The following is a 14,777-nucleotide window of genomic DNA, read 5'->3' on the forward strand; positions in this document are numbered from 1 at the left end:
ACAGTAATTGCCATAAGACTCTTGGTTGCAGTGCCTTAAAATCCATACATGGTTCTAAAGTTACATTAAGGGTATTAAAAAATGCTAAGAACACGGAGTATTGCTAAAGCTTGTGAAATTAATCCTAGCTTTATAAAATTTTGCAAACAACTACCTATTTGAAACGAAGCAGGCTAAAAAACCCCAACAAACCACAACAAAACTACTTTCACATCTATTCAGAGAGTACTAATCTAGAATATTTATTTGTCTTTCGTCTGGTAGGTTCACGTGGTAAGACCGACCACAAAACCAACCCTCTAAACTCTCACAGCAAAATCTGACCTTAGAGATGGAACTACATGTGAATTAACTTTTCAGCACTCAATTGGGAAGTATTTGCCATCAGATAATGTTTTAAAATTCTGTAAACTGTTTATATGTTATCTTCCCTCCAACCCTGAATGAAACATGGCATGAGTTCGCAAGTGAGTTTGGCGCTTATGTGCAGCAGTTAAAAAAGGAAAGCACTTACCCACTGGCAAAGAACTCACTGTGAGTTAAGGAATTTAGTTCTGAGTGCCACCGTTAAAGCCATGGTTTCCTATTCTCCCCAGCCCTCCCACTTCAGCAGAACATCAGTGCAGTAACACATCACAAGCAGGAAAGCAGGATGAGAAAGGAGAGACTTGGTAGACTCCAAAGAAGAGAAAACCTTGCAAAGGAATCCTCTTATGAAAAGTCAGGGCACCCCAAGAGCAGCGGGGTCCCAGTACTCTGTCAGGCTACCGCACAGCCAGACACTGTGTTGTGCGCTAGTCAAGCCCCTCAGACGTGTGGCTTCATGCCTGGACAAAGGAGTTACAATAATCAAGTTCAGAGCACACAGAAACATTAAGTATTACATAATTCAGTTTCAAAAGAATGTGTCACAGTCTTCTAGCTAGTCACAAGCGCCACAGTGGTCTGTCACCACTGTTGCTGAAGCATCCAAAAGCAGCTTTATTTACATTTATAAATAGTCATCACTCTGGGAGTGTTGACTGAATATTCATTACAAAAATCATCAGTCCTACCAAGTAGCTACCAATGTATTACATGAAGTCTTACAGGATGCTCCTAGAAAGCAGTGAATTTTACTTTATGCCGTTATTTATAAAATGAAAACAATCCCAACCATCAGATCATACCTTCTGAGGACTGGGTCGTATAGTAGCAGGTTAAAAGAGGCAAGCCAAGAGTGGAGAAGGGTGCCCACACACACCTTTCTGGATTTAACAGTTATTGTTAAATTATGTGTTTACATTCACCACTAACACAAATATCTGGGTTCAACAAAGTGCCTATAGCTCATTGTATGTAAGCAAAGCTGTTACTGACTTCAGCACAAAAATATATTCCATGTCAGGGTCTTTTAAAAATATCCAACTAAATCTTGTACTTTACCAGTACGTCAACATGCACCACGAGTTAAACACATTTCCTGATTCTTTGTTGTGTTTGCAATTACACCTTCCTCCTCGTACTCACAGAGCTTTTTCAAGGTAAGTTTTGGCTGAGCTAACTGCTGAGCCTTCAAATTACATCCTTAACAAATACCTTAGCAGTTTTCATGCAGAGAATAATCTCGTTTTGTGCAAACAGGAGGCCAAATCTTACTTCCTCAGTAAAGCTGACTCCACTGAGCTTTCATAATAGTTTCCAAGTAGAGCTGTAATCTTTAAGGTCCACATAAAAGCCTTCCACTACAATACTCTCACACAGGTATAAAAAGGCCCATTTTCCAAGACACTGGATGCTCACCTAATTATCACTATGCAAAACACAAGATGTTCTTCAGTCACACTGTGTTCTGTATTTATTACTTTGATGTTATTTTTAAGACAAAAGGAGTACAGATGATTAAAAGATGAATTAAAAGCATGTGTATAGATGACACTAATAAATTCTTCATGCTTAAATACAAGTAAGTAGAGAATGCATATAAAAATTGAATAGTACAACCCATTAACTTTACGTACACAAGCAATAAATCCACCTGAAAACCGAAATGTTCTTATTTGCAATATTTGCCATCTGGAAGAAGATGCAACTCACCTAAAATATAATCTTCAAGAGATTTTTCCACATACTTTGGAAAGAAATAACAGCACCTTCTGGGATGTTTATAATAATTTGGTTATTTTTAGACCTTCAATATACTAACTTTGTCCATAAAGTTATATTATCTGCTGAGCACTACATTTTTAATGATGTATAAAACAAAACAACATGGCTACTGCTGTTATATTCTAAAACAGTAAAATTAAGCACCTTGAATGCTCTCATTTAGCAAAGGTAAAGACAGCACAAAATGCTTGTGCATAAGTAATCATTTTAGTCTCTCCAAGTAAAAATCAAAGATACTTAATAAAGGAATTTAAGTATAATGTATTTCCTGTAATCCACAGGTATATTACATATCTCAAGAGTATTAGGAAATATTATACAGCTTTGATATTCTTGAATGGTGATAAATCAAATGATTCTTTCAAGATTTAAATTTGCTAAAGAACTCTTCCATAAATTTGCTAAGTGAACTGGAATATTTTCTGATAGTTGCAAAATTTATTTATGTTTTAAGCGAAGAAATTATCAAAAGGCTAGAAATACCATTTTGTTATAGAGAATGTGACCTGTGGAAGCTGTCCCTGAATCATTGTGGCATGCTTTATCGTAAAACCAACATCTCAAAATAGAAAGACCATGAGGAACTCTGCAATTCAAATGTCAAGAAAGGGGCAGAGTAAACACACGTAGTGCTAGATTGACGAAATCTGAATTATAAAAAAATAAAGCAGCATCTAATATGTATCTTATAACCTAAACTAACACATCATATGTGCTGACAGCTGAGAAATCAGCTTAGTAAACACACAATAAATGTATGCATATGTTTACTTCTCTGGTTTATTGCTCCAACTCGGCTTGACACAGACGTATGATCCTGAAACACACTTGAGATGTACATCCCCTGTGAACTACGTGTCACTTACGTCTCTCCCTATCATACAGCTTTTTATTTCTTTGAAAATGTAAACTTTGATTATTTGCAATTGCACATTATAAAGTTTACATTTATACAGTGTTACAGTTTTCTGCAACTTCTTTTCTTTACCCTGAAGCTAAAAATCAGCTGATCTTCCCTGATTTTAAAGTTCAAATCCCTATCCTTTAGAGGAGAATTTGATTTCTGACCACCCTCCTGTTTTCAAGTCCAATAGTTTAGATAACAATTTCTGTACTTGTATTTGATTTGAGAGAGAAGATCTGGCAACCAAGTTCACTCAGCTGTCTAATCTGGACAGGCCCTATTTAGATGAATGTGCAACACAAAGTTGTCACTGTTTCCTCTTCGTAGGGGTACTCCATTCTCCTGCAGTTCAGAAAGCATCACATCTATTTTGGCCACAGCAAAGTCTAGTTTGAATTCCAGTGCTGCTTATTTTAAAACGTAGCTGTTCACTGGGGATTTATAGCACAGCACTGTGAAGACTGCCAGATACCTTAGTCATCAGATTTGAACGTCACTGCCTTTTCTTAGTTCTTCACATCCTAAAAACAAGTGCAACCTACCGCTATTTTTGCGCAGACACGTTCTAGTGACAATGGAATGGTCTGTTCAACCATATTCAGTGCAATGATACGTTAACTCATTGTGATGCAGAGTAGATTCAAAATGCAATGTCTTATTTACAGAAGATGGAAGTACGAGGTTAACTTTGAGGCTTACACATCTAGAATTATCTCCTTTAATACCTTTCCTATGCTAGAGGCCTCCATAAGCAGGGTAAGTAGAAAAGTCTTCTCACCAGACTTGAGAGAGGAGTCTCAAAAGTAAGTGAATTTATCCCTTTGGTCTCAGTTCTACTACACCTTTGTAAATCTACTGAAAGCAGTGAATACTTAAAGCAACATGTTTACACAAGTGCACTGCTCTTTGCACTGCCACCTTCTTGGCTTTCCCACCAAGCATCATTTCATGGAAGAGCAGATAGTAGCACAGGCAGTGATGAAAAAGGACAAGAAAAACCAGCAACTGTTGCTCTTCCATTAAAAGAAAAATATACTACCTAGCAGGTGGTAATTCCACTTACGTGTACAAAGACAGTATCAGAAAAAAAAAGACTGATACTTTTCTATCCCGGAATTAATAGAAAGATAGAAAGACAGAACCAACTATATTACTGGTGATCCTCAGTGAAATAAACATCAGAAGATATCAAATATATATATTTGATTCGGACTAGCATTTGGATTCTGTACTCAGAGCGGAGACTCTAGCATATTTGAGACAGGCAAACTCTGCAGGTACAGCATAATAATCCTAGTCTTTATTTGAATTTCAGGGCAGATCTGTTTTACAGAATTCTGCAGACTCCAGTCAAATGGCTTGGCGATGTGACTAGCTTCTGCAAACCCAGCTGCACACACAGAGCATACAGTTTAAGAACCTAAATTAGCAAGACAGATACTTAACTTTAAACAATAAGACCTAAAGAATATCTTAAGTGCCCTACTGATTGGGGCCTGCTTGCATTCCACTTGCCCCAGAGTAGGAAAGAATGAGATAAGAATCCTTAAAATGTTGTACTGAATGAAGAGTTCTTCCTCTGGATCTTTAGTTTACTAAATAACATCAGTTACCCAACTTAAATTAAAAAACAAATTAATAACACTATAAGGTTGCTAAATACATTAGTAACAACACATTAATACTTGAATTATAATGCAAGTAACGATTAGTGCAACCTGACCCTGGAAGACAGCCTGACACTGATTAGCAGCTATACAAACAGATGTAGTTAAATATATAGTCAATACATAAGATATCGATGGTAAATTAAAGTAAAATAAAACAACGCTTGAATAATAAATAATGTACATAATTTAGGCTATCTGGAAATATGTATATGTTTACCTTTAAATACTTGCAGCATATCTGCATGTAGAACAAGGGCAGCTTTAAATAGCAGTAGAGAAAATAAAGGCTGGTGTGATCGACATGTGCTCTTGAATCAGCTACACTACAGCACTTTGCTACAAACAGGATTATTAGGTAAGGTGGGACATAGTGCACAGACCAGATATCCCATACAGAATTAGAGAATTTACAGTAATTTATTAAAAAAAAAAAAAGTTAAGCTTGAGCAATCAAAAGAGAAATAAAACACATCTCAAACCCAGTTAATTTTTTGCAGCATAAATACATGCATGAGAGAAAAATAACACGTAAATAATAAATTTTACTCTCTGTGTTTTTATTGTTCACAGAACCTTTTGCTATAACTCTCGACGAAAATGGATTTACTCCTATGTACAGGTTCAACATTGAAACATTTCAAGCCGAAACAAAAGTTTAAGAGAATTGTAAGATATAAAAAGGCCTTTAGGAGTGAAATGCTCACACAAGCTACTTGAGCCTCCCAGCAATAGGGTAAACATTTGAAAAAAGCCCCACAAACTATATACCTGGTAAATAAACATGTATTGCTGTAGTGATGGGGTATGGCTAGTGCTAAATAACAAGCCCAGTAAACGAAGTTGTTGAAGACTGTGCCATGTGGATACGCTAAAACAATTTATGTCAGACTGATGAGTCAGAGCCTTTGACTTAAACAGCAGCAAAATTTAAACATAGTAGACACATCAGTTAAGAAAAGTTGTTAGCTTCTTTTTAATTTTAAGCTGTTGAAAATGAATTGCAGACAGAAGTTTATCTATTTTAGTCCCAATAGTTTTGAATTAATAAAGCAACTATAGTGCAGAGAGCTACATTTGCTGATTTTATACAATTCTATCAATATTCCATTTTGATATTGTGCTCAAAAGCAATTGGAAAAGCTCAAAATGTTGTTTCTGCACTTTCAAGATTAATCTACCAAGCTAAGAGAGCTGTTTTCCTTTGAAGCCTTCTCAAACTCTAAACCATCACTGTCTGTATCTCCCCCACCCCATTCTGGCTCTCCTTCCTTCATTTTGCCCAAGAAAGTTTCAGACAAGCCTCTCTTAAAAACAGACTTTAATACAAGAATAAATTGTTTTAGTAGAACTTCTAAAACAGGAGTTAGCCCTATGGACCAAAACATGTTCTTGATCATCAGTTTATATAACCTCATACTGCAATACTCCAGCCAGAAAAATAAACACTTATTCCACCCTCACTACTTGCCATCTGTCTGGTATGATTTTTTCCTGCCTCTGAAACATTTATACTCACAAGCTATATAAACACATAGAAGTTAAATGTACATACATCCGTTTTCCTAAGAAAAAGAATTTGTAAACTATAACTTGTTAAGAAAATACTACAAGAACATACAAAAGGAGAGGAAAAAAAAAAAGCAAGCAACTTCGTGCCTTTGGAAGGCTGTTTCCACTTATTCCATACTTCATTTTTCAAAAGTGTTCAAAATGAAGGCAGTGGTTATTAAATCAAGCCCTGACGTGTGGGAAAATGATCAATTTTCTTTACACAAAAAGAAGGTAAATATGGGTACTTTTCTAAGAGGTTTAAAAAAAAACCACGTAGAAGCTGTTGACTAAAACTAAACGTTAGAGCAGCCAACAAAAAAGATGCAAAAGGAATGCTCAAAAAATATGCTTTTAAAGTAGTCATGTGTGTTTGCAGTTGTGGGGTAAGTGATAAACACAGTGTGCATTAACGAGTCATACTTGAATAGTATTGTGAGGCACTAACTGCATAAACTGCTGTACATCGTTCCTTACTCATGTGAAAACGTGGAACAGCTTCATTATATTTTCCCCTTTTTATCAGGGATTTAAAACTGACGGGCAGAGAAGAAAGGAAAAAGAGAAAGTAATTAGAGGCTGCGCATGTAACTATGTGGAACCGGGAAGAGATGTGGGGAAAGAGGACGACAGCTGCTCACATGTTGTAAGGAATGAGCAGAAACAGTTGAGAAACAGCAGATGGGGTTTGTGTTAGAAGAACTGAGCAGGGAAGCACAGGAACAGCTAACTAACTGAACAAAGTTTGGGAAATTAAATCAGGTAGGTGGATTGTGGCTCTATTACGAGCAGCCTTTACACCTAAAAGAATAGCTTGTATTTAATTTGAAGAGAAGCTCCTGAGGGTGAGAGACAGCCTAAGGGAAAGGAATAATCTGGTCAGAAAAATGAGCAAAGGTGATTTTTATAAACAACAGTGAAGTCCATGACAGAAAAGCAAGTTTTAAATGGACAAGGCAAGACACAAGAACATGACAGGAGCCAAGAAGTGAGAGAGACAAGGGCTTAAACAAGAGTTTTGGTGTGGACAGAAAGAAGACAGGTTTCAGGGATGCCATTTAAGGAAAGGCAGCAAGGTGTATAAATAGCCTGCACGGTTGGATCTAAGAGCAAAGCTGTTGGGCAAATGGTAACAAGGGTCCTCAAAAAGCAGAAACAGACTCTGATCTCACTGAAAGCGTTTTCAGGAATTTCTACCTATCGTACCTCCTAAGCTAACATACAATAAGTGACTTTGTGTTCTCCAAAACTGGTTCAGTGTACAGTAAAATAAATTATCTTGAGCCACTGCTGAAAAGGCACTGCTCATCTGTTTCACCATGCAATGAAATGGCATCTAAGCTTCAGCTTTTAAGATAAACACAAACACATGCTCCAGGTTACCAAATACCAACATAAAGATACAGATTATCAAATACTAATCTTTTTCAGTACCAGTAACTTCACTGCAGGCCCATGCAAAGCTATTTTGTGTTTTTAGTATAGTATTGCCAAAATTATGAGTATCACTGAGAAAGCCAAGCATTACAATCTTTTCATAGACACAACATTTGCAGAAATGTTTTTGTTTACAGTTTCAAGTTGAACTTGTAACCACCAATCTTACTCTGCTATTCAACATTGTGCTTAGGTGCCTTCCGGTAAAGAATTTTGCTGAAGGTGATTTAGAAAGGAAGCATTATTAATATTGGACAAATGTGCCTTCAAAGGAAAGGCTTAAATATAATTGCTAGTAGAAGACATGGTACCCAATTCAAACATCTGCCCTTTGAGTAACTACTGTGAGTAGCTGCAGCAATAAGTTGCAATTACAAGAGACCTCACAGTAAAACGCATTAAGCTTCAGCAGTAATTTCCACAAACTGTGATAGCCAAATTATGTTCAAAATATACATTAATTTTTTTTTTAAAATAGGACTGGAATAACTTTTCTGGGCTTTTCCTCAGACTTAGTAATACTGTTTTCTTTCCTTTATATAAGCATTTATTGGGATGAATATACTTCCACACTTAAAAAAGGAAAAGCTATTGTTTTTTTTCGTTTCGATTTCAAATCGGTTTCAGCCACTAGAAAAAGGTTTTGTCCTTCTACAAGAAACAAAGAAATCATTTAAAGTAAATTTATCTTCAAGGAGATAAAGCAAAGACAAAGCAAGCAAAAAGTTTTCAAGCTACCATGAAAAGTTATGGTACTTTGAAGTTATTTTATAGTATGTACTACTAGAGCACACCTAAGTAAATTACTACAAATTGCTCACCTCCTCACTGGAGCATAAGAATTATAAACAGAAACGTTTCTTGTCCATAACCAAATAAAATATAATACTCTGAATCTAAAATTTTTCCATTAGCATTTCAGAGTCAGGAAGGAAAATGCAGGCCCTAGATATTCATCCATGGACAGTAAAACATCAGTGAAGTCTGGGTTAATAAAATATATAAAAAATGAGCTTTCAACAGCTTCAATGATTATGCAAAGATTTTTTTTTTGTTTTAAGAGCAGTTGGAGAAAAGGTTTATAATATGTAAATATGTTCTCCAAAGAGTTTTGTCACTAGGTTAAAGGCTGTGCTTATTCTCTCCAAAATGCCAGGCATAACTTTGAGTGTGAGAAGAAAATTAAAAAAAGAAGCAGACAAACCTTCCAACAAAACCATCCAACACCACAGACCTTTGTGAGAGATGTTTTAGTGCACTAGCTCAAGCAATTAATTTGTTTTAAATTGTATAATTAATATAAAATAAAAAGTAAGTATTTTTAAAATAAAAGTGTAACCAATGCATAGGTTTTAATATTATTATCAAAAAGTTTAAGGGCCAGTGTGCACGAGTCACTATTAGTTTGAGTGCCAGCATTCCTTTTTACGGTAGAAATCAAAATAATAATATGAAGTATTAGGAATTCAGGACTGACAAGGAGCCCTACAATTTGAGAATTTTACCCTCTGACCTGCAATTCTGCTTGTAAGTAAAGCTATTGTTTCTCTCCTAACTCTTTGCATTCCTCTCAAGTTAGCTTGATTAACATTTCAGTCTGCTAGAAAAGATCTAAAAAGAAAAAAAGAAAAAAAGAGAACTTTCTTCAAGGACAGACTACAGAAAGTATTGGAAGCTTTTAACCCTCTACACCCTCACATTCACCACTCAGAAATAACAAGATGAATATCTTGTTTCACAGTTTTTTGCCAATTGCCTCCTTCCTGATTCAGTGCAGCTTATGCCTGGCTCAGGAAAGCCTGTTTCTGGGCTTCTCATGTTGTTTCACAGTCCTAAGAGGATCAGCATGGAAACAACCGCAGTTTAGCCCCATATACTTGCTTTAATTTAATGTTCAGAAATATTTCTGCTATAGAAATCCTATTTTAGCTTGCTGGTTTATATGATAATTCTGAAAGTCCGGTGGAGAATGCAAAAAACAATGAACATAATTGCGCTCCATTATTTCATCTATTTAAAATGCAAGTCTTTTCCAGGGCTGTATTTGTTGTTTATAACTCAACAATAGCTTACAGAGTTTAAGATTATTATTTGCAGTTCTTTTTGTTATTATTATTTTTACTATTAATAGAATTCTACAGGCAGGGAGAAAAGGTATTTATTTATACCTGTATCTTCTGCACTTCTAAAAGTTGAATATTTAGAGATATCTGGAAGAGAAAATATATAATTTACATATAACTAGGAAAAAAACCCCAAACATTTGGAGGTGCTAATTTACACAAGAATCAAACAAAAGGCAATTAGACTACAGCAGGCAACCTCTTCAAGTGATGATTGCCTGCTCTGACAAGTCACCTTTTACCTGTCACAGCAGACAGAAGAAAAGCACTTCAGGCCACATCACGAAAGGCAGTGGCTGCAGCAAAAAGACAGTGGCTGCAGCAACCGGCTATCGTACTCCCAGGTAACTCATTCCCGACTCTCCCATGTAGCATGCTACCATAGTCTCCTCCTGAAGGCTGTTTCTCAGAGCTGGCTGGCAAACTGTTTATTGTGCCAACCAACTTCAACTAGTAAGTGGGATCACAAAGTGAAAAGCAAGCCTCTGGTAAGATTGATCAATGTCAGCACTAAGACCTTAATTTGATTAGGTAGAGGGAAATGATGATCTGGGAAGAATAACATTTAAAGGATTTGGGAAGGAGCAACATCTATGACTAGTAGACAAGTAGGGGAGAGAGTGGTTTCAGAAGCCCCAAAGTTTGACAGAAGATTTTACACAAAGTTGAAGACCAGAAACTGATGGAAGTTTTTACCTTTGTAAGTTTCCCTGCTGACCAAATTTGGAGCTCATTATAACCCAAGGTTTCTGAATAAGAAGTGCTAGTCAGACATTTACGTAGCAAGTTTTTGATAACACTTAATAGCATTTGTCCAACTGTCAGAGCCCTGTCTCCAGCTGTGGCTAATCACAAGTGCTTCAGATGGTGAAAACTGAAGAAAAAAAATCCACAAACCATATCTAACAATCATGAACATCAGAGAAAAAACAAAGCAAAATGCTTTCTGGTTACCATTGTGGGTCAACAGTTGAAACTCAGAAGCATAAGAGCTGGTTATAAGCATTCTAATGACAAGCTGCAAGTGTTATGAAACTATTAAGGACAACTAAGGCTTTTTCTTCTGCACTCCAAGGCCCATGAAAGACAAAAAATTAGTGACAATAAGGGGAAATGCTTAAATACCAGGAAGACCGCAATGACCATTTACCCCCAAGTCCATCTCTTCTTCTCAAAGAGGAATAAAAACATCCCTCAAAATAGCATTTAAAATAAAGTTTTTGTCTAAAAAACTGAAATACCCTTGACACGCTTCAGAGGCAACTTATTTCAGAACTTAACTTGTTTCACTTTAACAATCAGAAACTGGATCTAGTTATGACTTCAACAACAAGGTCTACAAATCCCCCGGCACCACATACCTTTTCCATGTGTAAGTAGCTATTCAGAACAAGTCAGTCACCTCTCAGTATTTTCTTCAATAAGGAGCTGGACATACGCAACTTAAACCACATATTATCTTGTTTTTCCAAAACATGGATCATTTTTATGGCTTGTTCTGAGCTGTCTAGTATTTCCATATCTTCTGAAATACGAACAACAGAACTGGACACAGTATTCTAAAACCATACAAAAACAAGATCATATCTCTGCCTCTATGCTGATGCTGTCCTTTTCACACAGCCAGAGATCAGCAACTGTCTTTTTTCTACAGCACCGTGCTGAGAAATTACACTGACTGCGATACATAATTTTCCTAATGCATTCCAAGAGTGTTTTTTTTATTACTTTTCTTTTAAAATCTCTCATCTAGATGTACAATCCATACTTGCCTGAATCCAAATGTAATTTGTTAGATTGTAACCATTTAAACAGATAAGTCAGATCAGTATTGCTAACCTTTCCTTTTCATTCAGTGCTTTTAATGCCCTAAATGATTAGGTTTTTTATCAACTTCCAGCTCTACAAATGATTGTCATCAACTACATAGTTGATAAAATTACAGCATTTGACCAAACGTCTTCCCTAGAAAGAAAACCTTTCCCTTAACAGTGGACAGAAGTATAAATAAATGTTCATGTCAGTGAGCTCATTCTTATCATCCAGTGTATGTATGCTGTATCAATCCCCCAAATTGCAGATCTCTCAAAAACCTACAGTCCAAGAAAAATTACCTACCACGAAACCATAACAACTGGCACCAACTTCACCTTTTATTCTCTTGCCTGCGCTAACAGAACTGCAAATTAGCAACTCTTCTTCCACAGGCATGATACTTAACTTGGATGTTGTAGTTTTGGGGTGCCTTTTTTTTTTTTTCTTTTTAAGATTTGGAACTAAATTGGCGATTTCCCAATCATTTGGAACATTTTCCACTTCCCAAGGTCAATGAATAGTAAATAATGGATTAGGGTGCTTTCTTCATCTAGCTTCTTCGAGAAGTTTTGGGTATAAATCGTCCAGGACTACTGATTCTGATTTAGCAGATGCTGCCTCTTTTGCCACAAGTGTTCCTACGGAACAGAGGCGTTTCTGTTTCTGTTCAGAACTGTCATTTGTATTTTGCAGTAGGATTTTATTCTTATTCTTAGTAGCGTAAAGAATGCTACACTATCTTTTTTTCTTTTCGCCATTGAGATTTCATAATTTTCTTGGACTTGCTTATTCGTGTGGCTCATGAACCCTTCCATTCCTGTTGTTATTAATATATGCACACACGTGCGCGCACACACAAAAGAAAAAAAGTGATCAATGTTTATTCTAGCATATTTCTAAGAGAGTAATACAAAGCTGTGAATAGAAGTTAAACAAAATAAGTATTACATGTTAACATGCACATTTTGGGGTAGTAAAGGAAAGTCTGTTTTCATTTTGTTTCACTAGATTAACAAATTAAAAAAAAAAAAGGGGGCAGGGAGGAGAAATAAATCCATAAGACCATAAGAGAGCCTCTAGGATTCTCCCAAATGTACTTTTCTGTCTCTCCTAGGAAAGTTACCAAAAAACCGTCAATCTCAAAAACATCCTACTTCAAACATTCATACACTACACTCAGTGTCATATCCTAAAGGAAAGTAAATTATCTAAGAAGTGTTGAGTGAAGAAATGTTTTTATATCAAATATTGAACAAAAACAAGCCTCTGTATTAAATCTTGCAAGCACCACAGTGCTTGGAGGTAGATGATGTTACTCTGTTTGTGTTCTAAAACATTCTGAAAAAATGAAGCATTCTTTAATATATTACTTGCTGTTCAAGCCACAAATTCAAGATACTGATGAAAAAGCCCCAAATCCTCAACAGTGAAAACACTACTCACTAAAGCACTTCTTTACTTGTTTTCCCCACTCATCTGGGACAGCACAAAAAAAATAATCATAATAAAGTAACAGACACCTACTCAAGAGATCACAAATTATTTCTACAAAGAACATTTGAAAGGAATTAAATTCTCAGAACGTTCTTGATAAACAAGAATTCAGTTATCACATCTAAAAAAATAAAACATCAATTTAAAATACTTCCAGGGTAACCAAGCAAAACAACAGCTAAACACATCGAACATCACATCGAGTCCTTTGAATACCGTTACATTAATTTTGCCTGAAGACAGAAATAACAAGCAAACTTCTAATTTAATAATGGATATACAATGCAACTTTATTTAGAGCTTAGGGTTTCAGACACCAAAATAAAACATTAACAGGTGTACGCAGACACGTCAGAAAGCCAACTCTGACCTAAATTTAATTCCGACCTTACTCAGGGCTGTGTTTAGTAGTTGCAGGATGACATGAGGGCTAAGAGATGAGAGTACTGCCACCTTGCGCCAGTCGAGCTGAAGCCTAACAAACAAGACTCAAACTAATCCCAGAACACGTTCTGCCTTTAAAGTCTGACAGTTATTTGAGATCAGACACTTGATCATGAATTATGAAAGAGCATAATACTATCAGTCTTTAAAATCTTAAGCCAATTCTTTAAATAAAAATAATCAAACTAGCTGTACCTAATCAGCACGTCTGGCAGCAACTACTCATTATATTTGCCATTTTAACATCCTGGGTTTTGCCACTGTGATAAATTTCAATCACCAGGGATAAAAGCTTTGGTAAGGGATTCAGACTAAGCATTTCAGACTAAGTTTTTCTGGTTTGGTTTTGGATTTTGTAAAAAGTTAGGACACACCAAAAAAACAAAAGTCCACGCATACGCAGTTTGACAGTTCAAAAGACATATAAAACTTCTTTTGAAACACTCTAATAATACACCCACACTATAAAAAGGGTCATATATTCTTACTGCATAAATATTTAAATACCCAAGTCAACATAAACTTTAGAAACTTAAGAAGTATTGTGAAAATTCTCAAGTACAATACAATACAAGCACTACATCCAACATTACATAATAATGTAAAGAACGTGATATTTTTTCTGTTTATTTACTGATATATATAATTCTGTTCAGTGGATATTTCAGTGACTTCTCCCCCACCTCCGAGTCATTATTACGAGCAGTAAAAATGTAAAATAGGAGTACTCACCAATATCATTAGCTAGAGAAGCAGGATCAGAGGCCCCAAGGGTGGCTTCAAACTCCTCCTGAAGACGGTAAGCTCTTTGAAGAAGGGATTCAAGCTTATGAATGAATTCAGCACTAATAATATCCTGCAAGAAGACAGACATTAGAAGATTTTCTATTTGTTTACAGTCTGTAAGATTTTTTTGTAAAATCTAAGAATATTAAGCCTTCAAAGAGCAAACCGTGCCACGTTAATTTCCTACAAAGCACACAAGGACATTGTCAGATGAGTACTGCAACATCCAAAATATACACACTTTTCTAAACATACGTGTATTTTATTTAGTGTAATAAAATCTAAATTTTAAAATACTTTAAAATTATCTGTGACGTTTACTGCACTAGAAATAATGAAAGCCACACAAGTATGTGTTTATTTCAAAATATTTTTAGCATTTAGTTCATAGGAACAAAGGAATACAAA

The 14,777-nt window shown here is 35.8% G+C and overlaps 1 protein-coding gene across 4 annotated transcripts in view; it reads right to left on the reverse strand.

The window, feature by feature from the left end:
- The window catches only part of MIGA1 (mitoguardin 1), a 39,934-nt gene that overhangs the window by 19,245 nt on the left and 5,912 nt on the right, over positions 1-14,777 (reverse strand). For all 4 annotated transcript variants that reach the window (XM_074598767.1, XM_074598768.1, XM_074598770.1 and 1 more), the window contains exon 7: positions 14,316-14,439. In XM_074598767.1, the coding sequence (XP_074454868.1) occupies positions 14,316-14,439 (124 nt within the window). The remainder of the gene's footprint in view (positions 1-14,315; positions 14,440-14,777) is intronic.

Source organism: Larus michahellis, chromosome 8 (assembly GCF_964199755.1).
Source record: "Larus michahellis chromosome 8, bLarMic1.1, whole genome shotgun sequence".
In the NCBI taxonomy this organism is placed as follows: Eukaryota; Metazoa; Chordata; class Aves; order Charadriiformes; family Laridae; genus Larus; species Larus michahellis.